The sequence below is a fragment of the Mytilus californianus genome, unplaced genomic scaffold, assembly GCF_021869535.1.
Source record: "Mytilus californianus isolate M0D057914Y unplaced genomic scaffold, xbMytCali1.0.p SCAF_4, whole genome shotgun sequence".
In the NCBI taxonomy this organism is placed as follows: Eukaryota; Metazoa; Mollusca; class Bivalvia; order Mytilida; family Mytilidae; genus Mytilus; species Mytilus californianus.
In genome coordinates this window covers 25,940,977-25,966,207 of record NW_026262690.1, presented here as the reverse complement: position 1 = coordinate 25,966,207, position 25,231 = coordinate 25,940,977, and the positions used below count along the sequence as shown (strand labels likewise).

General features: G+C 31.7%; 1 protein-coding gene across 3 annotated transcripts in view; it reads right to left on the bottom strand.

Moving 5' to 3' along the window:
• LOC127737798 (run domain Beclin-1-interacting and cysteine-rich domain-containing protein-like) overlaps nucleotides 1-24,448 on the bottom strand; it is a 39,871-nt gene extending 15,423 nt beyond the window's left edge. The window contains exons 1-17 of one of the 3 annotated variants that reach the window (XM_052248714.1): nucleotides 24,405-24,448; nucleotides 16,621-16,774; nucleotides 15,112-15,337; nucleotides 13,998-14,104; nucleotides 13,279-13,444; nucleotides 12,363-12,860; nucleotides 11,235-11,365; nucleotides 9,883-10,056; nucleotides 9,379-9,421; nucleotides 7,552-7,611; nucleotides 6,394-6,441; nucleotides 5,234-5,314; nucleotides 4,785-4,830; nucleotides 3,116-3,266; nucleotides 1,433-1,513; nucleotides 918-991; nucleotides 343-407 (exon numbers count right to left, since the gene is read on the bottom strand). In XM_052248714.1, coding sequence (XP_052104674.1) covers nucleotides 343-407; nucleotides 918-991; nucleotides 1,433-1,513; nucleotides 3,116-3,266; nucleotides 4,785-4,830; nucleotides 5,234-5,314; nucleotides 6,394-6,441; nucleotides 7,552-7,611; nucleotides 9,379-9,421; nucleotides 9,883-10,056; nucleotides 11,235-11,365; nucleotides 12,363-12,860; nucleotides 13,279-13,444; nucleotides 13,998-14,104; nucleotides 15,112-15,337; nucleotides 16,621-16,774; nucleotides 24,405-24,439 — 2,140 coding nt within the window. In that variant the 5' untranslated portion in view covers nucleotides 24,440-24,448. The remainder of the gene's footprint in view (nucleotides 1-342; nucleotides 408-917; nucleotides 992-1,432; nucleotides 1,514-3,115; nucleotides 3,267-4,784; nucleotides 4,831-5,233; nucleotides 5,315-6,393; nucleotides 6,442-7,551; nucleotides 7,612-9,378; nucleotides 9,422-9,882; nucleotides 10,057-11,234; nucleotides 11,366-12,362; nucleotides 12,861-13,278; nucleotides 13,445-13,997; nucleotides 14,105-15,111; nucleotides 15,338-16,620; nucleotides 16,775-24,404) is intronic. The other 2 variants (XM_052248715.1, XM_052248716.1) reach the window with 2 other exon arrangements.
• Nucleotides 24,449-25,231: the final 783 nt, after the last annotated feature.

Sequence of the window (25,231 nt, the reverse complement as noted above, 5' to 3'; positions counted from 1 at the left end):
ATTATTTTTAATTTTAGTTTCTTGTGTACAATTTGGAGTTTAGTATGGCGTTCATTATCACTGAACTAGTATATATATTTGTTTAGGGGCCAGCTGAAGGACGCCTCCGGGTGCGGGAATTTCTCGCTGCATTGAAGACCTGTTGGTGACCTTCTGCTGTTGTCTGTTCTATGGTCGGGTTGTTGTCTCTTTGACACATTCCCCATTTCCATTCTCAATTTTATTAAAAGGATAAATAAACATTCAGTAATAAAACTTCTACGTCATTTGGTCTCTAACAGAGAATTGTCTCAATGGCAATGATACAACATCTTCTTATTTTCATATAAAATATTAACTGACCTGGTTCAACCCTTGTACCACAACCCGCACAGAGATAATTCTGCTTCTCCATTGCTTTCTTCCTACTGTAATAATATCAAAATTACTATACTATTTAGTTCATGATTTCAATATCTCAAACTATAAATACTTTAAACTGTTACTGTACATAAAAGAATATAAGACTGTGCTTAAGAAAGCACACTACTTAAAGAGGATTTATTCAAATATTTCTCTCCAAATAACACAGTTATATTTATGCTGTACGTTTGATGAGACTTCTCTGTCTACCTGGTATACAGTAATAGATGCTACTATAAACAGATTATTAGACAAGCCAAATTCACAGGTATACTGGACTACTGAAAAATTTGTATAGTACCACAATTTCCATCAGAGAAACCTGATAGTGGTGTATAAAGTATGCCTTGTTACTGAGATTGAAAGTTACTTATTGTCAAACATTTCATCTCAATATACATAAAATATGTAAATATATTTTAGAAAAAAAATGAATATGGATTAGAGTGAATAAAAATACTAACATTTTTAATGTTTAAAAACAAAATTTGACACAAAAAGATCATTTGACTTACTTAGGACGTTGATGGATATTAAAGATAATCTGAGGTCTTGGTGGAGCCCATTCCATGTTACCCCGTAATCTGGTCTGAAATGTAAGTTACAAGCACTAAGCTTGGCATTTATATTAAACACACAACTTGAAAAATGAACACAAATTATTTATATCATTGCAAATTCAAAATTACCAAAAACATGGTTTAATGCGATATAGAATGACAATGAAAAATAGCCTCTGAAAAGGTTCATTTAATTTAACTTAAAGATGTAGTTTTTTTATTTCTCACTTTAAATATAGAAATTAAGAGATTTCTGTATGATGGAAGTCATCCTCTTTGTATCAACAAGGGATTTCAAGAATAATGGCAATATAATGCAATGTTTAAGTATGATTAAGAAGATAATATACAAAATTCACAGTAAAATACAAAACTTTTTTTTTTCTGTATTTCCTATGTAGCAGGAATTTCCTGTGTATCAAAATCAAATCCTTATACATTAATAATTTTACTTTATACACTAATCTTACCTGGAATGTATGATATCTGTTAGTTTTCAAATCTTCAGCATCATCAGGAGAAATAGGATAGGAGTCTGGCATTGGGAGTAACTACAATAAACATACTGTACACTGCAGAACACACAGAACACATATATTTATGAACTTTAAATCTCACACTGAAGCTCAATTAAAAATTATTATATGTAAAACCAACACCACTGGATGAAAGCTTACAGACTTATTCTGGAAAAAATATAAGCCACCCCTTAAGGTAATATATCTGTCTAACTTAAATCAAAGTGCTTGTGAGCACTGAAGGGTAAAATTTTCCTACATTTATGCATTGAGAGGTTAAAAAACATTGTATTATTATTTTTGCAAAACTACCTCTGCAACTTTTTTTTAATAAATTTTCTTGACAAGTATGGTTTACATACACATACATATCAATCTGTAATTTGAATATATCTGAGTAAATATCATCAATAAATTGCTTGAAATTGGCATGGATAATATTTTAAAAACTTGGAATGGGTTCCACAGAAACCTGTGTCTCGTCTGTTATTGCTGCTGTCCTTTTAAAAAAAGGCAATTTGACAGTAAAATACAGAATTTTTATTTTATATTTTTAAAAAAATTCTTCAAATGCTATTTCTTAATCTCCTGTCCAAGTTTCATAACATTCCATGAAGGTTTATTAAATTCATTGATGTCTAAAATATTAAATTCCAGACTGTATGTAAACGTTAAGTGCCAAAAACTGTCCATCTATCAGTCCAATACAGAAAAATGAAGAAACAAGAATATGTCCATAGTAAACGGATGCCTCCACTCGCACCATCATTTTCTATGTTCAGTGGACCGTGAAATTTGGGTCAAAACTCTAATTTGGTATTAAAATTAGAAAGATCATATCATAGGGAACATGTGTATTTTAGTTTCAAGTTGATTGGACTTCAACTTCATCAAAAACTACCTTGACCAAAAACTATAACCTGAAGCAGGACAGACAGACAGACGAACGAACGAACGGACGCACAGACCGAAAAACATAATGCCCCTTTACTATCATAGGTGGGGCATAAAAATATTTTCAAAATTTTACATTTTCATCATAAAAAAAGCTTCTTTCTAGGTATTATAAAATTCAAATAAGGTTTAACAGAGTTATTGATGTCTAAAATACATAAAAAACTAAGTATTTTTATCCTTAAAATACAGTAATATGAGATATTCATTTCCAAAATTTTGCTCTTGATATTGCATATTGATCATAAAAAAGATTCTGTCCAAGTTTCCAAAAACTCCATGAAGATTTGATAAAGTAATTGATGTTTTTTTAATTAAACTTTAACCACAGACTAAACCTTTTGTTGAGAACACAATTGCACCATAATGTAGGATCACAATATCTGGCTTCCACTCACAAAAAATTGCAGGCTCGATTAAAATGTTAAACTCACTGCACTATGTTGTGCAAACTTTTTAAAAAAAAAAACTTTTCAAAAGATGGTTCCATGCAAAAAAAATCTAATCAGCACCGTGTAAATATTGTAATTTCCAACAAATTGTTAACCTTTTGAATTTTTTTTTTTGTATTTTCATTAATTTGATTGATAGGGTGTTGCTTTTTATTGCCTAAAGTTCAGTGGTAACTCATGAATTTGAACTTATCAGCCAACTATAAATAAAACCACATAAATAAATCACCTTCTGAGGAGCATCACTTTCAGATACAAGCCAGACAAGATCTGAAGCCTTTGGAAGTTGTTTCTCTGAGAATTTCTTCAGTAATGATATAGCAACAGACTCTGCTGATAAACTGTTGGTTACATTCACACCATTTTCTGTAGTAACTGAGCTATAAATTATATATCTTACAATATTAAGGTTTTAAAAAAAATCTAATTGCTTGAGTCTCTTTGTCTTTTCCCTACATGTTGCAATCTATCTTTTCATTTTTTTTTGGTCATAAATTATGATTCAAGGCCATCCACAAAATTATGAACAAACATAATTATATACAGTCTACATGAGCACTTTATAAGTAGATGCAAGCAGCTATAATGAGTAGCATCTAGTGAAATAATTGCTTGTTTATGTAGTTGCTATTGGTTATATTACATAACATTATAACAAATAAATGTACAATATAAGTTCAATGTCAGAAAAATATTAAATTTTTGTATGAGGCTTAGAAACTGAGAAAGGGCAAGGTTAACCAAGCCCTTCAACTGTTTCATGCTGAATTGAAACAAGAGGCTCTCAAGAGCCTGAATCGCTCACCTGTGTTTCAGAGGAGAAGATTTTTAAATGTTAGCAAACTTGATGAACAAATTGTGTAAAATTGTCTTTAAAGGGCAATAACTCCTTAAGGGGTCAATTGACAATTTTGGTCATATTAACTTTTTTGTAGATCTTACTTTGCTGAACATTATTGCTGCTTACAGTTTATATATATCTATAATAATATTCAAAATAATAACAAAAAACTGCAAAATTTTGTTAAAACTACCAATTCGGTGGCAGCAACCCAACAATGGGTTGTTCGATTCGTCTGAAAATTTCAGAGCTGATAGATCTTGACCAATTGAACAACTTTACCCCATGTCAGATTTGCTCTAAAAGCTTTAGTTTTTGAGATATAAGCCAAAAACTGCATTTGACCCTTATGTTCTATTTTTAGCCATGGCGGCCATGTTTGTCAAAGGATCAAAACTTCGGATACAATTTATAAACTAGATACCCTAAGGAACATTTAGTTGAAGTTTGAAGGTATTTGGCCCAGTAGTTTCAGAGGAGAAGATTTTTGAAATAGTTTACGATGACGACAGACGACGGACGCGAAGTGATGGCATAAGCTCACATGGGCCCTTCGGGCCCTGGTGAGCTAAAAAGTGGATATTTAACATTGACCTAACATTGTTTTTATACTACAGCTAAAAATGCCTACAATTATAGTTATAATTATGAAAATGTTTATACAAAATATAAAATGCATTTCCATCCTTTAACGAACCCCAAATTGTGAAGAAAATTGACATGACATGAATCAACTATATTTGGTAGATAGACAACAGGAAGTGTTCTAGCTGCAGTATAAATGAAATAAAATTGCTGATCACAGTATTGGTTGTAAAATTCACATACTAATATATAGAGCAGAAATATTTTGTTGTTTTATTTATTTTCTGTATGAGTTTTAAAGCCTGTTTGTCTTATATATTACAAAGATTCAAAGAATAGGACAAAAGTATTGTAAAATTGAGGATAAATCTATTTGATATTTCCTGTAAAAATTGAAGAATTTTGCCTCAAGCTCAAAATATTAAAGTTTAAGTAATCCTTTTTTATTTCACTTGATGTCTAAATGGCTTACCCTTGTCTGTCTAGCATCTTACTATTTCTGTCTTGGATATCACCATCTGCAAATAATTCATACATGAAAAAATCCTTTCAGTCAAGATTATCAAAATTTCCAAATCAGTATTGTTGCACAAGGCTAGTTACAATCTTATGGATTTGTAGTTGAAGAAACAGTTTTAAGTGTATGGTATTTTTTTAAATATTATCTATTATGAAAACTGAAACATTTTAAATGATTGAAAACAAAATGTTGCAAAAATTTAAGCCTATTAATTGCTGCTGTGACCTTGAAATTTGACCAAATGACCTCAAAATTAATAGGAAAGAGAATGGAAAGGGGAAATAGGAGTCTGTTTTACCACAAGCGTATTATCAACCAAAGATAAGTAAAGATCTGATGGTAAACAACTGTATCAGTCTATTTTATTAAAGAACATTTGGTTTCATTACAAGCATGTTTACCTGAATATAATGAAGCAAGTGATAAGGACATTCCATCTTTCTTCATCAATAACAAATTATTCTCACTTATATTTTCTGACACTGAAATGAAAAATTTAGCTCAATATTAACATTTATAGACATCACATAAGTTAACATTATCAAGATCCATCAAAATAAGATACAGATGAGATAAACCCTTCCAGACTGACTTATGTTCATCTAACAATCATTCCAAACTTACACCAAATATAGTTGACCTACTGCTTAAAGCATATGAGAAACTGACCTTATCTTGATACTTGAAACTGATAAATAAACTAGGTGGAATGGGGACCCAATTATTTCCCCCATTACTTCAATGCAATTTTATCATAATTAAAAGGACTTATTTCATATTCCCTATATTTGACTGCCAAATTTCAATTACTTTCTCATACTTGTAGCCCCTTTTCAAAGTGTCTGGGACAATTCTTATGGGTCATAACCAATATTTAGAAGAGCAAAACTGTTTTAAGTATTAATAGGGTCATTTTATTCACTTCCTAGCTAAATTCAAAAATGAAATTTGGACCAGTTATTCAGAATATCATCCACCATATGTATTACAGAATGACACAAAAATTAATAGAAGTTGAAAGTTTAATGAATACCCTTTAAAATACTACAAATTTAAGCACATTTACATAATTTTCATCTCGGTACAATATCCAATTTAAAAGATGGTAGATTTATAAAGGGAATTCATTCCTGGGTACTCGGCTGGTATCCTGTAACTGGGATTTTACTTAATTATGTATCAGTAACACATAGATACCCTGATGTTAACAATTACATGAATAACAACTACTTGCATAACACCATAAATAAATAAAATTTATGACGATCATTCATTAAAGAATTGCATGTAGGTGTTAAACAATTAAATAAGAAATTAATAATAAGTTAAAGGTATTGCTGATATAAGGATGGAAAATGGTGAATCTGAAGTATAGGATGAACCACAAAATATACTATCTGTATGTAACTACACAATGTATAAGAATAAGAATAAGAATATTTATTATTCCAATCAAGGGCCCTTGATGGGCAGCATAACATGTACACATAAAACAATACATCATGATTTGTAACAGAAAAACATTTTTATATATTAAAATGTATACATATTTATAACTTACTTGTAAGTTCTATTTGTTCGTCGTCAATTGCACTTGAGTCACTACTATCTAAAATTTTCAAAATATTAAAATGAGTTTGTCATCAAATTTACACCAGTCCTCTGAACTTGTATAATTTTTTTCATTTGTGACTGAATGTTTTTTTAACAACAATTACATATTATGAAAGTTGCTATACTTGCACTAACCATATGTTTAGCTTCAACATACCACTCAACCTTTATAGCAGCATTAACATTTATTTCATTTGGTAACAGGCATCATTAAGGTTTTTGTATCTTACACTAGAATTTCAAATAAAATTGACCATATAAATTTTTGAACCTGTTGGAGACGTTATTGTAAAAAAATTAAGCTGTGTGACAATTCTATAAAAAAAACAGTCATCAGTATTCTAGTAATGTATTAAACAATTCTTCAAAAGCTGTATGTGTTTAAAAGAAGCCTACATCATTTGGTCAATGGTAGATAGTTGTCTCGTTTACAATCACACCATATCTTTCTTTTTTTTATTCTGTTCCTGTTTCCAGCAACATTATCAAAACCACTCATATATTCTTCACATTCTAAACTTATATGCTACAGATCATCAAGGTCTATTCAAATTACCCTTTACTTTCTAACAGTTTTTACGCTAAAAAATTCCAAAATCAAAGCATATTAAATCAGATGGGCTTATCAAGGATGCAATTCTCATCAGAATTTTCTCAGATACAACTATTCGGAGAAAAATTTGCCTATACATTTTTCTAATGAATGCTTATATTTCAGTATTTAAAGGGCTTTGTTTTACTAAGACTAATCCTGATGTGACTGTTGTCATCTTGAGAATCCTGAATCTATGGGGAGCTGAATGGTAGTAACCTGAACTAGACTTACCAACATACTAACACAAAACTGCAGTATCTAGGAGTGGGTATTTTAAACTAGACATTCCAACAAACTAAACTGAATCTGTAGTATCTATTGGGAGTGTGTGATTGGTTGTATTTCAAGCTAGACATTCCAACAAACTAACCTGAAACTGCAGTATCTATTGGGGGAATGTGATTGGTTGTATTTTGAGCTAGACATTCCAACAAACTAACCTGAATCTGCAGTATCTATTGAGGGAATGTGATTGGTTGTAAATTGAGCTAAACATTCCAACAAACTCACCTGAGTTTTCAGTATCTATGGGGGAGCTGAATGTTGGTGATGTACTGTGACTAGTAGCTGCTAATATAATCACAACAATTAAGCACACAATAAAAAGAATACTACAAAGCTATTAAGCATAATTTTTCAACAACAGCAATAAAATATGGAAACAACATTTGAATCCCTCATTTCCATCTTTATAAAGAGCTAAATAATCGGTAATCAGGGTTGCATTCCAAGCACCTTTATTCTTCTGTAGTTGGCAAAATAAACACAATTAAGCTCACAATAATAATAAAAACACACGAGTCCACATGCTGAAATGTCTTGCCTGCTTAACTGATCTTGATTGAATTTCATGGTGAAAGTCTTTAAGATAAGGGCTTTACTAGAGGTATCACAATAACATTAACATTATCAATTATACATGAAAATGATGTGGAAGTCAGTTGAACCTTGCCAAATTGCCATGTACACCTTAAAACATTCTTTAAACCAAATATAGTTGATGTTTAAGTATAGTATCTGAGAAACAGTCAGGAGCATGTAATTCAGTGGCTGTTGATTGTTGCTGTATATCATACTTGTTTTTCCTTCATTGCTTGTACAAAATCAGGCCGTTAGTTTTCTTTGTTTGAATTGCTTTACAGTTGTCATTTCTGGGCCATTTATAGCTGACTATGCGGTATGGGTTTTGCTCATTGTTGAAGGCCATACCTTGAACTATAGTTGTTAACTTCTATGTCATTTGGTCTCTGGTGTATGTTAAAATCATTCCATCGACCAAATAAAGTCAAGTAATTGCTTATAGTATCTAAGAAACAGACCTTACCATGAAAATTTAAAGTTGACCATAGAACCATGACAATGAGGTCAAGGTCAGATGAACCCTGTCAGCTTACAATAATTCCATACACAAAATATAGTTGACCTATGCTTGTAGTATCTGAGAAACAGACATAAACATGAAAACGTAAAGTTGACCAATAAACTATTAAAAAAGAGGTCCAAGGTAAGATGAACCCTGCTAGAAAAACATGTACACCATACAATAATATAACTTAAAGTATCTGAGAAACAAACTGTAAGGTGACCAGGTGAACCCTGTCTGACCGACATAAAGACCTTGCTATGATTCTATGTACCAAATATAGTAATCCTTTAATTCATAATAATGAGGTCAATGACAATGGACATATGCCAGACAGAAAGTTCATACCAAAGGGCATCTATATACAAGATATGAAGTAAACAGGTGTTCTTCCTCCAAAGTATAAAGCTTTATAAAGTAAGTTATGTTGTCATGGCTTTGCTGCTGACTAAGTATCTCGATGTTTCTCACAATTTGCTTGGGAGACAAAAACGAAGCTAATACATAGCACAGTGAAATATAAATTTTAACAGTTTGAGGTCTTCTTCCTATAAAAAATCAGCCCTTCATGAAACCATTTTGATAACCATTTTCTCTTACTTTTCATTGAGTATGGTTTACACCTTTTAAGAACAACTGTTTATTACAAGCAATATACTTGTTTTACTTCTTGTCTGTTCATTACTGACTGAAAATTTATCATGATAGCTCTTCCCTATGTTAATTTTGATTTTGCAATTTGTGACAGCATGGCAAAAGAAGACCACTCAAGCTGATGCAATTAATAAAAAAAAAAATACATATATACATCCTAGATATTCCTAGTATGGTGTTAAGAAAAGCTGTTTATTATTACTATAAAACATTAGCAATCAAACGCTTTTGTATTTAAACAAATGAAAAATAAACTAAATAACAACAGTAAGATTAGGTAAGATTTGGTACAATTTGACACCTTTTAAATCTAAACTTACTGTCAGTTACACCATCACTGAAAGCTGGTAATCCACGGGCTTTCTATAAAAAATCAAATAGCTTGAAGATATATATTCATACACTTTTACATTCTTTATATTTAGAGCAATGTTTTTTCTAGGAATTTTTTTCCAAGCTATAATTTTTTAGAAATAGTACTGTTTTATTGTAATAAACACTAATTAACTATTTTTAAAATCTATAAAATTCTAATCATTTGTTTTGAAAGATAAAATTTATCTAAAAGTCTGGTCAAAATCTTAAATGAACATTTGAATATGGTATTTCCCTCATTGTTTATAAATAATCATTTTAAATTTATTTATTAAATAAATCAAAAACAAATTTAACTTCAAAATACAGAAAAAGTAATTTTTTTTTTTTACATATTTATTTTATTTCTTTTCTTTTACAAATCCAAAGCATCTTTGAATAAAGATAAAAACAATAAAACCAGAAATTTGATGATCAATCTTAAGTCAGTATGATAATACAGTGTTTACCTCTTTTAATCTTTCTCTTTTCCTTATCCTTATCCTTTGTTTTAACTGCTGTATTTCCTCGTCTGAATCCTCTTCTTCATTTTCCTGATTCTGATGTGGTGAAATAATATGGTTCCATTTCATTTGTTCTATGGCTGCAATCAATGCTTCTGATATACTGAAGTGTGCATTTTCCTTAAATATACATATGTTTAAACATAAAAACATGTACTTAATATGAACTGCAAGAAGAAGTTGTTATTCTAATATAAATAAGAAGCTGTGGTATGAGTGCCAAGACAACTCTCCATCCAAGTCACAATGTATAAAAAGTTAACAATTAAAAGTCAAAGTACGGCCTTCAACACGGAGCTTTGGCTCCCACCAAACAGCAAGTTATGAAGGGCCCCTGGGCCAAAATGACTAGTGTAAAACAATTCAAACGGTCTAATCTATATAAAAATCGAGAAACAAGAAACACCTATGAACAACACCAACAAACGACAGCCACTACCCCTTCTAGTAATCAAAGTATCAGATAACAGGAAATAGGTGTCTCACAGATTCAATAAGCTCTGATAAGTTACAACTCATCACTTTCAAGCTGATGATCTTGACCTAAGAAAGTACGAATAAGCTGTTTGTTTTCATTCAACCTATAGTATTAAAAAATTCAAAGTACCACAAAACAGGAAGAAGGTTTCTGATAGATCCAAAAAAGTTCACATGTTACAACTCACCACTATTTGAAGAACTCTTTCTGTTCAATAGTACCAGAGAAAAGTGTGGCGAAAATATTTGATGGATGAACAGACAGAGAAACAGACAAAGTGACTGCATATATGCCCCACTCCTAGATAGGGGATATAATAAACAACTTTGAGGGCCTTCCTATACAGCAGGAAAAGTTGATTTCTATAGTTTATGGTAAAATTGTAGATTTTACATTTGCAAAATGCTGCTCTTGTGACAGGTGAAAACTTAGTCTGATACATAAAAATAATAAAATATCAAAATTTCGCCAAAAAACTAGAGACAAAAAGTTATCAACTGAAAAAGCTTCCAAAATATGCAGATTCACATGACCATACTGGCATTGAATGTATATGAAAATTGTAACAGGCTTTTTGTTAAATCTGCGAATTTTCCTATTAATTTCCTTTCTTGTTAAAAAGAGCAACAAGAAAGAGTTTCATTAAACTTTAAAATCAAAACAATAAATATACATCTGAGAAGAAGAACAATGTTCTAAGATACACACAATGTTTATATTTAGTAACAATAATAAAAAGTAAAGACAAATACCTCTAGCTGGACCAAAAGGTTTTTTCTAATACATGTTTCAAAATATTATCTTGTGTATTCCAACTTACTTTATCTAGATTGGCACAAGTATGGAAGTCCTGCGTTGAAAGATAATGGATGAGTGACTGCCCTTGAGCTGGTTTACCCATGTATCCTTCTGGTGTGGCTGGGGAGTTTACATCTGTTCCTAAATACATTTCTATAATTAGAATTCATGAATGCCATTTAAATTTTTAGGTTTGAGAAATATCTAAAACTATGAAATCTTTGTTAGGGAGATACATGCCATGTTTTGACTTCGATCATTGCTAAAGATATCTGTGCTACAATTCAGACCAATCATTCTTTATCAAATTTGTTTTTCAGCTATCATAACACTCATGCTATAACATGTAGTTTTATTCTAAAGAGAAGTCTCATAATAGGAATCCTACATAAAAAAAAAGCTCAATATGTGCTGAACATCTATGATGTATGAAAGTTATGACAGTGCATTTTATAGATGACTTTAGGGTATGGGTTTTGCTAATTGTTAATGGCCATACAATGACCTATAGCTGCTTAAATCCACCTTATTTGGACTTTGATTGACAGTTGTCTTATTGTATTGGCATTCATACCACATCTCTTTAGTTTATATTCATCCTACAAACAGTAAAAGTCAAATAAGTTTGTTTGGAATCCATTCAGTGGCTTTTTGTAAAATTATTTACTACTTTTTTAGACTTGGTCGATTTACAGATTGATCATTGGTATAGATACTTGGTGAAGATTATATCATATATGTTGATTTAAGATGTGTTTTGATTGTTTAATTGGATTCCTCCTCACTGGCATATACCCAAATCTCATTTTATTTGTATCTACTATTCTCCAATCTGAATTGAATCAAAATTAAAGGGTTTTTGTATTAAAATTTTAAAATAATGTTTAATCATTTAGCCTATAAGATTGAGTTTGAGGATAATTTTTTTTATATATGCCAATGAAGAAATATGTTAAAATTTTACAGGGCATATATCTCTTTTGATCAGAAAAAAATATAATTTTTAGCTTAAAATCTTCAAAAACCTTTTTTGCCTCTCTACACTCTGCATTATTTATAACATTTTTAACAATTACGCCCCCTTTTCTCGGACCATGGATCTGCTCATGAGAAGGAATAAATTATCAAAATTTTTATCTACCACAAATACCTGAATCTACTTCTGGTGCTCCTACAATATCTTCACTATGTTTTCTCGTTGTTCTTTGAGGTTTTGTTACTGCATTGAGCCATGACATATCTGACCTAGATCTTTTATGACCTTTCTTTGTTGCTTTTGAAGTTCTCATTACAACATTCCTTTTTTCTTCAGTCAATGTTTCTGAATCAGAGAAAATTTCTCCAGGTCTACCACTGTAATTTTTTTCAGAACTTCCAATAGGGTCAGGGGTCAAAGACTTTTTAACAGAAGACAGTGTTGATTTGCTTGGCAACTTTCCCTGAGGAGTTTGATCTTCAGATGAACTTTCTTTAGAATCTGCTATATGTTCTGTCATGGAAACATGAGACAAAGGATCTTCTGTATTGTTGTCATAGAAACTAAATCCTGCTTCTGGAGAATCAGTTGGGGAATCAGAGCCAGATTTTCGCAAAACAGTTCTTAAAGCATCTCTTGCCAACATCTTTGCTTCTACCGGAGAGGCACTACCTATAAGTGTATATCGAAAAATATTCATATCATAAAATAATTTAGTTTTTACTAAAATAGAAATACCATGTGACCATTTATCAACCTATAGTCATTATTGTGTTTGCACTGTTGCTTTAACCTACTGATTGTCAGAAAATACCAAGATTGAGTTTTATTGTTGAAACAGAAAAGCATTGCAATCAGGATTTCGTAACTACTAACCAAAATATTGCAATTAAAGACCAAAAAAGTATTGAAAAATTCTGATCTTAGTAAATTCAAAACTTCAAATTGACTAAAATTAGGAATCTAATTTCATTTTTTTGTATCTGAAATAGTCATGGCAGGAAAATAATCCTGTTTTCAGACCCTTGCTTTACAACCCCTACTTTATTTTATCAGCAGAATGTTTGAATTATAAAATTGTATTGCATACCAACATTAACAGGTATAGCATGCTCATCTGACAAAGAAAATACACTCTCCTGTCTTGGAGATGCAAAACGTGGTGCAAGTGCCAAAGCCTCATGGTGACTGGAAGCCCTTCTCATAACTGGCAATGATTCACTTCTCTTAACATCAGGTTTTCTTTTTCCACTTAACTTTTTGCAAAAAAAGAAAAACATATGATTGAATTAAAACAGATTCACAGCATATATCTACATACATGTTTATAAGATGAATTATATCTGTTCAGGGAAAAGAAAATCAACTTGTTGTGCAGCATCAACTGATGTATCGCACCTCAGGTAAATTAGTGACCATGTGATTGGATTAATGCCTACACATGGTGACCACCAATGGATGTGTAGGCGGTCAGTAGATTTCATGTCTAATATCATTAATTTTGTCATTGTTTATTTTTATACAAAACTTGGCATGAAAAGTCCTGTGTGCGATAAATTTGTTATACAGTTAGCTATTGACCCCCTATGGATTTGCAGGGGGTTAGTAGCAAACCGTATAACTTATAATATGGTTCCTGCTTAACTGTTACAAATGGTTGCAGCATGTTTGAATGGATTCAGTTTATCAGAATTTCTGCATTTTGGTTTAAAGATTGATTAGAACAACTATGCACATAGAATAATCAATTATTTTATATCAAACTGTAAACCTGATGAACAAAAATATATATTGACAAAGAAAACATACAAGATTGACATCTAGTTCTGCCAAAAGGGTAACTCTGTTCTGTTCTACTGCTTGTAGACATAGGCACATAGAATGGAAGTACTCTTTGGTATTTAGAAAACTGTAATCTGAAATTAAAACCAGTAAATCAGGGGAAAAAATCATAAAATAACAGGTAAAACAAAAATTCACAAAATCCCAGGTAAAACCCTGCACATATTTCTACACATCTTTATATTTTTGTTTTATACCTGTCATTATCACTTCTTCAATTATTAAGGGACAGGAAATTTGAAGCCAGTGATGTATAAACACTTAAGTACATGAAGAGTTTTAAAAATGATCAAAAGAGACCTAATAGAATAGACAAATCAAACTGAGGTCAACTTCGCCTGATGGATTTGAAATTTTAGTTTTTTAATACTTTCCAAATTTGTCAACAAGAATTTAAGAAATGATTGTTATAAATCATGTCAGTATAGAAAACAATTACTGAGATGATAAAACCTTAAGAAACTAGCAGTCAACAAGTAGAAGTATTGACTCAGTGCTAGAAAATGAAAATAACCTTTTATTATTTTACAATTACTTGTTTTGTTTTAGGTTTAAAATTTTTTTTTCTGTTTTGTCCTGAATTTAAGCTTGATTTTACTTCTTACAGTTGGTCTTACGTGACAGAGTACCAGATTGTTTTATTGCAGAGTAAGTCACCTGTCGGAATATTATAAATTCCAGTCAAAAGTCTGTAATGTGTAAATAGTCTATTTATCGTTATACTTATTATATACATTTTTAAGTATAATTTTCTTCATTGGCTAGAGGTATAAGGGGAGGGTTGAGATCTCACAAAACATGTTTAACCCCGCCGCATTTTAACGCCTGTCCCTAGTCAGGAGCCTCTGGCCTTAGTTAGTCTTGTATGTTTTTTAATTTTAGTTCATTTATATGATTTGGAGTTTAGTATGACGTCCATTTTCACTGAACTAGTACACAATTTTATTTAGGGGCCAGCTGAGGACCACCTCCGGGTGCAGGATTTTCTCGCTGCGTTGAAGACCCATTGGTGCCCTTCAGCTGTTGTCTGCTCTTTGACATATTCCCCATTTCCATTTTCAATTTTATTAAGTGTACAAACCATAATAAAACTGGTTTAAATGTTCTCTGTTGTGTACTAGAGTCTGTAGTTGAGCTGTAAGATTGTGTTCTCTTAAACCTTCCTTCACCCATACATGACCTTTATCAATGCCCTGTGTACTGTGGGCTAATCTAATGATTTTATCAATAGATGGAGACTGGATAGGATTCAGCCTCTTAAGTCCATGTACAAAGGGCCAAAAATCCACCTGACTTCCAAACTTTCCCTGAAATATTGTTTAACAAGTTATGTATACAATTTGGCTAAACTGGTTATAAATTAACTTTATAATTGACAGAGTCATTGATAAAACGTTTATCATAAAAATAAGACAGATTGTTAAATGATGGTTTATAGAATCACACAAACAAAACAAAAACAAATCATCTGAACTGATACAGTCATTCATACTGTATTCATTTTAGTACTTTTGTAGAGCCTAACACAACATTAATTGATGTTAATAGCCTAACACAACATTAATTGATGTTAATAGCCTAACACAACATTAATTGATGTTAATTCCAATCTGATTACAATACAGATCCAGTGTCCAAGCTTTACTTACAAGGATCTGACAACACTCTGTTTTACTTCCTGGTCTGGTAATTATTACATCAGCCTATGGAATGTCAGCCTTCAAACTTTTGAAGGTGTGTATTAATCCAACAAAAGCAGAGGATGTCCAAAGGTATTCAAAACAGAAAGTAAAATGGAGCATTTTCATATCCTTGTAAGCAAAGCTTGGACCTAGGACCTGTATTTTAATCAGATTGTGTTATTTTATTCTTGGTTCTGGTTTGCCAATAACCAAGAAAAGTTCTTTATTTCTGACATATAATATACAGCCAAGCCAATATCAGTCTGAATGATGAAACCTTAACATGCACAATTATGTATTAAAGATTTCTCCAAGACGTTTCTGAATGATGAAATAGTGCAATTCTGACACTGCAGTCATCTTATTATCAGTGGATTGTGTACAAAAATCCAAATAAAAGATTAATAGGAACAGTGATAGAAATATTCAAGTAGACAATGAAGTAGTTGCAGGAAAAAGACTAACATTTCCCACCTACGGGCCCAACATTCCACAATAAATTAAGAGAATAACAGAAGCACTATGGAGATTTTCATCTAAAATTTAAGACCCAAACCAAAATTTAGTAGCCTAGGTCTCGAGTAATATAATTGAAATCAGTTATCACAAAAAAAAGAAAAATTTTGGACTACAGACCCACTAATCTTTTTGGGGAATTTATCAAATACAATATAGGTATACATATACATATGCATGATATAGTTGTTAACTTTTATGTCATTTGGTCTGTGGTGGAGAGGTGTCTCATTGGCAATCATAACTTCTATGTCATTTGGTCTCTGGTGGAGAGATGACTCATTGGCAATCAAACCACATCTTCTTTTTATATGTAAAGAGTTGGGCCTGTAGATCAAGTAGGAGACTGTTAGATATTACATGGACCACATTAGGACAGGTAGACAAAATACCTGTGTACTTCTCAATCCATGGTAGAGAATTTTTTCTACTTCTTTTGTAACACGATTTAGTCCACCATAAGTACTCCAAACATCTGTACTGTGAGTGGCCAATAAACCTTCCACCACAGATTTCAAGCTGTTTATCAAGTAATGGTGATCTAATCTGAAACAATCAATCATATTCATTGATTAGTTAGATGTTCTCTGGTCATGTCCGCAATTGTAATATTTAATATTTTTGTCTCCTCTGGCTTATTGGATTTAAAAACATAAAAAAAAAACTGCCCTTTAGCTCATCTTTGTCATTCTTTGACTAGGTTTATTGTAGGGTTAATACTTTTTTGACAAGCATTAAGTGAGAATATACTAATGTACTTGAAACATAGTCAGGTTTTTATTCTTTCATGTTTTTTCTTTTTGCCAATTTAGACGATGTAGCATATCAGTCACACTGCTAGTGTTGTGATATCTGTTGAAAGCATATTCTGTAAGAATCAGTCGAAAAGGATTTGACTCAGCAGATTGGTTCTACACACAACGAACTATTCATTTTAAGAACTCATATTCATTGCAATTCTGTAGACCATTTATAGGTATAGTATACATAGTATAGATAAATGGGTGGTTTAACATCCTACACAGTACTTTTATGTTCTAAATAGAGGAAACTTTAGATTATATATACCTATAACCTTTTAGGATATACAAATCAAAGGTAAAAAACAAAACCTGATAGAATCCCATGATCTCAGGGTAAGTGTTGTCTGCTCTAATGAATGTTTCACCCTCTATATCAATCCACACTTAGCCAAAATGTCACAATAGGGAATAGGATTTACAGATCAGCATATGGTACATATAGCATAAATGCTAAAGATATAAGCAGACATGTGATTCTTCCGGCGGGAGTCAAAATCTCTCAATTTTTAAGCCCTCTTCCATCCCTCCCGTTTATAATTCAAATCTTCCGTATTTTTCAAAATTTCAACCCAAAAAAATTTGTCAGTCTCTTTTTTTTATTAACATCGATGTCAACATAAATTACGTTTTTCTGTCACTGATGAAGGTAATTTTTACCTGTAAATCAAAGAACTTGTATAATTATATGGCTTCAATTGACAGCTTGGGTGTCAAACATACTATTAATCAACGATTTTTACCTCAGGCTAACTGCCGTTATGTAATAAAAGCTTTGTGTATTTGAAAACACTTAAAAGAAATTTTGGGTTACTTCCCTTGTTTTATCATGTTTTAAGTTACCCTCCTTAAAATAATATTAATTGACAAAAGAATATGAATGAAATACAAATTGAACAAAGAATCATATAAGGATGGTAATTTAATGATTTTGAATGTCTTAGGACAAATAAGAAAATATTATTTTGAAAATTATTAGTGAGATCTATACTTCTTTTCATTGCTCAAATTGAAATTTATAAAGTGTGTATTGACCTTACTTAATGACTAGGCCCAAAAAGGTATAAGCCAGGGCAGAGCGAGCAAGACCCTCATGGGTAGTCAAGGATGTTAAAAACCACTCTCAACCAGGCATGGGGGGAATTACATTGCAATGTAATGCATTACATTACAATTACTTTGACAAAACCATACATTAAATTACAATTACATCATCATGCATTAATCAAAGTAATGCATTAAATTACAATTACTTTTGAAAAGTTATACATTGAATTTCACATTACATTTTAAAATTTTATTATCAAGTGAAAAGAAAAATCAAACATTTTGAAAAACAACATGAAATCACAAAAGATTCAAGCATATCCTTGGCTTTAGTATGAATAAGTTTAGACGAGAGATTTTTTCTGCTTGGAATGTTAAATTTTGTGTCAAGTTTTTACAACATTCTTGAAGTTTTGGCTATCAATTGTAGCAAACAGAAGTAAATCACCAGCAATATACTGAATTAATGCATCTGTAGCCTCCTCTTGCTTAGGATCATCCCAATGATATTTCGGACTACCTGACTGTTTCACAAAACTTATCAAAGTTGGTTGCTCTTCTATCTTTGATTTTAAAGTTTCAATATATAATACATATCTGTGTTTCTCTAAAAAGAAGTGACAGAGATGAAGTGTAATCTTCATTTTAACTTAATGTTAACTTTTCTTTTATAAATATATATTTGTTTTTTGTTTTTTTTAATTTCAATCAAAATATTTATTGAGAAATTCTTTCCTAATTATAAAATAAACACAGAACTTAATTTATGACCAAATGTTGTTGATTGTAAAACAAACTAATTAGTGTTTTATGACAACATGGACACTGTTCAATTATCTGTTATTCGATTATGACAAGGTAATCTCTGATCTTTTGACAACAATGGAACACTTTTACAGTAATGCTTTTCAAATATCAATCTTTTTATGCAGGAAAATATATGAAATATATTGAATAAAAAACTAAGTAAGAGAATGATAATCCCATTCTCTATGATTAAGTACAAGTGGGTAAAGTGTGAAAAATAAATAGAAAATCAATATTCAAATGATAACTTTTTAGTTAATCAAGATATCTTATGTTCTGCTTTTATTAAATATCAGTTAATCTGTTAAAAGATATATATATATAGTATCAGAAAAAAAGTAATGCCATGTAATGCAATGTAATGCATAAAATTACACAACTTTTTGCTAAAGTAATGCATTAAATTACAATTACATGTAATGCTAAAATTGCTGAATTACACATTGCATGCAATTACTTGGAAAACTGTAATGCATTCTGTCACCAAGGTCCCACAGAGCACTGTTAGATAAGGGGGAGCTAACTCGTATGTGCTGGAACTAAGGGACAGGGGGTCAGTCTATCGCTAGACTTAATGTTCTGATAGGCATAGCTAAAATGCAAGGAAGGTTTTCATAATTTAATTAGCAATAACAATTTAGAGGAATGATGATAACAATCAATTATTAAACAATGCCAAATAATAATAATAATTAAAGTACAAAGTATCAAATCTAAATATCAAATCCAAAGTAAAACTATTTCTCCTTACAATGTAAAATGTAAAATAAATGCCAAAACTACTAAATCATAAAATGAACTTAATCTCAAAAGTATTTTCTAAAGTTAAATTATGAGTCAGAAATAAATTTTGTCTCAACACTAAACCGTCAACTGGTAGACTGGTAGACAGTCTTATAGGTCCAGTATCATGACGTGAGTAGTGAGAGGTTACGCTTCCGAAACACTGACTGTTTTCTAAAAAATTATCAAAAATAAAAGGTGAGTCAAAAATAACATTTTTGTCTAACACTACAAAGTCAACTGGTAGACTGATCAACAGTCTTACAGATCCAGTATAGTAGACTTTAGCAGTGCAAGTTTAGGTTTCCGAAAGGTGACTGCCTTTCCTAAATTTCACAACGATATTTATACTAAATCCAAAAATAAATAAATATATCTCGATTTATCTGAACTTGGTAAAACTGAAATGCATTACCATACCATTCATACAAAAGGTGATAAGGTTGTTAGTTTAGCACCTTATCGTCAATCACCACAGATGCGTGCTGAGATCGAGCGACAACTGGATGAAATGGAGAGACATGGTATCATCGAAGAGTCTACATCACCTTTCCACAGCCCTGTAGTTCTCGTGAAGAAGCAAAATGGTGAATTTCGTTTTTGTGTGGACTTCCGTGTGCTAAACAAGATAACAGAGCCACTTTCATTTGGAATTCCACACATGTCTGACATTTTGGATACTTTAGCTGATGCCAAGCCTGAGCTTTATTCAACTATCGACCTTCATTCAGGATTCTGGCAGGTACCGTTAGACCCTGCCACAAAATACAAAGTGCTTTGAGCAAACTGTGGCATTTTGAGTACTAATGCCACTACATAGGTAAAAATTAATTAAACGGCTTAATTAAAAATTTTACAAAATACAAACATAAAATTTTCTTTCTTAAAATAAAACATATTTTTTATCCAAAATAACACTTACACAAATATAAGTCAAATAACACACCATGACATATTCCCCCCTACTCTTATATGTTTGTCCCCAAACATGATATAAACATTTACATAGGAACACCTAAAAATATCTCAATACACTCTGTACAAACTATAACCTGGCGCCAGTAAGAAAAAGATATGTACAATAATTGTCAGCTAGCTAGCTTCTCCCAATGCAACCTGTATTTTCTTGTTAGGAAATTTAACAGATGAATTATAAAATAATATCCCTGTAATCCAAAATTCAAATTGATGTAGTAAAAAGAACCAACAGGCGTGCACTCCTATTAATTCCTAGAACTACAAAAAAAAGATAGAAACTGATTGTTTTCTATGTACTACTGTCTTGGAAGGTTGCTATGGTAACATGACCAGCACTGTCATGATGTTCAATGTTCATTTCTGTATTCTTCTGAGTCGGTATCGTTAAAGTCATGTTTTCAAAATCTGTTTTTACTTTATTGACTCTCAAAAAATCCAATCCTAAAATAGCTTTTGCATGTAGCGTTTCAAATATACGGAATTTCTGGTTAACTTTGTATTGTCCAAAAGAAAGTTGTAGCACTATTTCACCAATTATTGCATGTACTTCTCCACAGACACCGACTGCACTATTGATCATTGATTTCTGTATGGCTGTAGTAGTGTTTAGACAGTATAATTGATGTTGGCTGATACAGCTAAAAGAAGCTCCACTGTCGACTAAACATCTCACTTGACGGTTCTCTAGTCCAATTTCAACAAAGTTCCTCTCCATGGTTGTTGTGAACTGGAAACTTGCTGTCCCTGGTATAACACTGGATAGCCTGGCACATCTGTCTTTTTGGCAGCACCATCCTTTTGAAATACTCTTTCTTCCCATGATTTTTCTATTCCAATTACCAAACTGAAACTAAAAGGAATTTTTGTCAATATCTTGTTTATGTTATATTCTCTCTACTATGAGTCAAATTTCCCAATCATATAAAATTAATTGCACAAATAAAGTTTCTCCTGAACTGAACGTTAACTTCTGTAAAGTTGACAAATATTATAAAATTACAGATTCACACCAAGAATCAACATACATCTGTACTCTTCACTTAAAATGTTAAAGCGTAATATAATAAGCAAGATGTACTTATCTTTTAGTTGTGTGTTGTTGAATCTGCAACTTGTCTCTGCTGTTACTGGTTCTCTCTTCCTCTCATTGTCTCTCCTGCTGTTGTTTCAATTTTGAAAATTTAAGTTTTAGATAATTTTGAATGAATTTTGCCAACCTACATTCTAGCTATGCTGTTTCAGAATTTCATTTGTATCATGCCCGGGTCCTCCACCATATCTGTCACCAAGGTCCCACAGAGCACTGTTAGATAAGGGGGAGCTAACTCGTATGTGCTGGAACCAAGGGACAGGGGGTCAGTCTATCGCTAGACTTAATGTTCTGATAGGCATAGCTAAAACGCAAGGAAGGTTTTCATAATTTAATTAGCAATAACAATTTAGAGGAATGATGATAACAATCAATTATTAAACAATGCCAAATAATAATAATAATTAAAGTACAAAGTATCAAATCTAAATATCAAATCCAAAGTAAAACTATTTCTCCTTACAATGTAAAATGTAAAATAAATGCCAAAACTACTAAATCATAAAATGAACTTAATCTCAAAATCAAAATGTAAAAGTCTCAAAAATAAAAGATTCTCAAAAGTATTTTCTAAAGTTAAATTATGAGTCAGAAATAAATTTTGTCTCAACACTAAACCGTCAACTGGTAGACTGGTAGACAGTCTTATAGGTCCAGTATCATGACGTGAGTAGTGAGAGGTTACGCTTCCGAAACACTGACTGTTTTCTAAAAAATTATCAAAAATAAAAGGTGAGTCAAAAATAACATTTTTGTCTAACACTACAAAGTCAACTGGTAGACTGATCAACAGTCTTACAGATCCAGTATAGTAGACTTTAGCAGTGCAAGTTTAGGTTTCCGAAAGGTGACTGCCTTTCCTAAATTTCACAACGATATTTATACTAAATCCAAAAATAAATAAATATATCTCGACATGTTAATATTACTCTCATTAGCAAAAATAGACTTTAATTAACAAAGCCTAATCCTATAATGTTTTGATAAAATCTTAAACTTTCAAAGTGACATATGCTAATTACAATTAATATTTCAATACAAAGTGCTTTGAGCAAACTGTGGCATTTTGAGTACTAATGCCACTACATAGGTAAAAATTAATTAAACGGCTTAATTAAAAATTTTGCAAAATACAAACATAAAATTTTCTTTCTTAAAATAAAACATATTTTTTATCCAAAATAACACTAACACAAATATAAGTCAAATAACACACCATGACACATTACCATGCATTACAATTACAAATTTGCATTACCCCATGCCTGCTCTCAACATCATATAAGGACTGAGTGAGTGTTTATGCTAAACATGGCAAAATCAAAATTAGCTACAAAAATGGAATAACACTGTAAAACACATTTATAATTATTGGATGATAGAACTGAGAAACACACTAATGATGACAAAGATGAGGAAAGGAAACAAAATCACATACAAATAATATTTTTTTGCTTAGTGTTGACAAATATTTCACATGGTAACAGTACAGAGAGAATACATTAATAGTAATACTGTTATAATTAAAAAAAAGGGGAAGAACGTAGCTTTATCATCAAAATGAACACTGAAAACGGCGATAAATATGTCTATAAAAAATCTCGTTATGAGGCCCAAACTCCAGCTGAAAATTTTCAAATCTCCAGTTGTGACTTGACAACTCTGTCACATGTAATGATGATGTATGTGTAAGACATGCATGGACCACAGTAGCTGTGAGCAGGTTGGAGACAGCCCACCAAATTGGAAACATTTCCCTAACACAATGTCCATTTTTTAAGTTTTCATTGGCTTGTAACTTCACAGTAAATCAAGTGAGCCCTTGTGAGGGCTATTCATCTTTTGGAAAATTTGAGGGAGAGTTACTCATTTGGGGAACTTTTCCTCATTTGGAGGGTTGTCCCCACAATTGTGACTGTAGCTCTCTAAAAGAACCTTTGGAAATTATTGGTCATTTTGGTAATGTATAGAGTACCAAGTCAGGAATATGGCAGTTGTTATCAATTAGTCCGTTTCTATGTATGTTGGCGTTTGTTTTTGTAGTAGTTCAGTGTTTCTGTTGTTCCATTGTTTTCCTCTTATAGTTGATTTGTTTCCCTCGGTTATTGGTTTGTGACCCGGATTTGTTTTCACTTAATCGATTTATGACTATTGAACAGCGGTATACAGGAACATTTGTATACTACTGTTGCCTTTATTTTATAGACCCATGGCCATGGGCCTCATAAATCTTATATTAGCAGCGATATCAGTACAGAACCAAAGAGCTACCTTCTGCAGCTCGCTATCTTTATCTAAAATTAACTATAACCACTACACATACATACTGAATTTAGTTGTCAATCTTGATCCATGAGCAGATGAGAACTGTAGAACAAATTTATCATTGACTGGACCTCAGCAAGCAATCAATCATACTGACATAGTAGAAAAAGTCACCTTCTTCAGAGACATATATACTACTATACATGTCTCCGCCTTCATACTCCAGGTCCTTATTAAATTGAGAGAGGGAGGGCTCAGTCAGAGGGCGTATCGAAATGAAAACACGTTTCCATATATACTCACAAAATGACAACTTGTTAGAACGTTCAGTAAAGTAAAATTATGAGTTTAAGTTTTGTCTTTGAGCTTTTAAAATAGAAAATTTTGCTATAAATACACAAAATACCTATGTTTCAAATGAGGATTTTCCTCGTCCGCCATTCCTGTTTACATCACTAATTTACATTCGGAAAACACAATTTTGTTTACCTGCAAGGTAAAATCATAAGAGATCCAGAAGGACTCAACAAGTTAAAATAGCGGGAAATACAAACTTTTGAACATTACATTATGAACAGCAAATCTGAGGACTTACTGGCCTTGTTTGTATGGATAACTAAGCTTCAATTCTCTACAACGGTACATTGCCGAATCATCTGTATGTTTCACAAAGGAATTGTCTATTAGATACATATACAGATGCAGATACTTTATTTCAAGTTGGCTAATCAAAGCGCCCACAAGGAGCAGAATAATTACAATGAATCATACATAAATAAATATAACATAATATATATTAAATAAAGAGATTGCAATGCTTTGTTCTACTTTTTTCTTGATTTTGATAATAATGATAATAGTTTTTTTGAAATCCCCCCTACCAAAAAGAAATAAGGATAAATAATCAAAACACTGAAAATACATAGTACTAATGAGGGGGGTTAGGAGGGATCCTAATCCCGAAATCCCGGGCTTAAAAACATGGAATCCCGAGGTCCCGAATTTAAAAAAAAATTAAATCCCGACATCCCGAAATTCGAAAAAAGAATTCCCGGATCCCGAAAGGATCAATCCCGAAATCCCGAGCTTAAAAACACCCGATCCCGGAGTCCCGATAAAGGTCCTACCCCCCCCCCCCCCCACTAATATATAATACTTAGATAACATTTTATTGATCTGAGGATCTCCAGCTGTACATTTACATATAGGTATATAAAAAAAATGTTCAAGTAT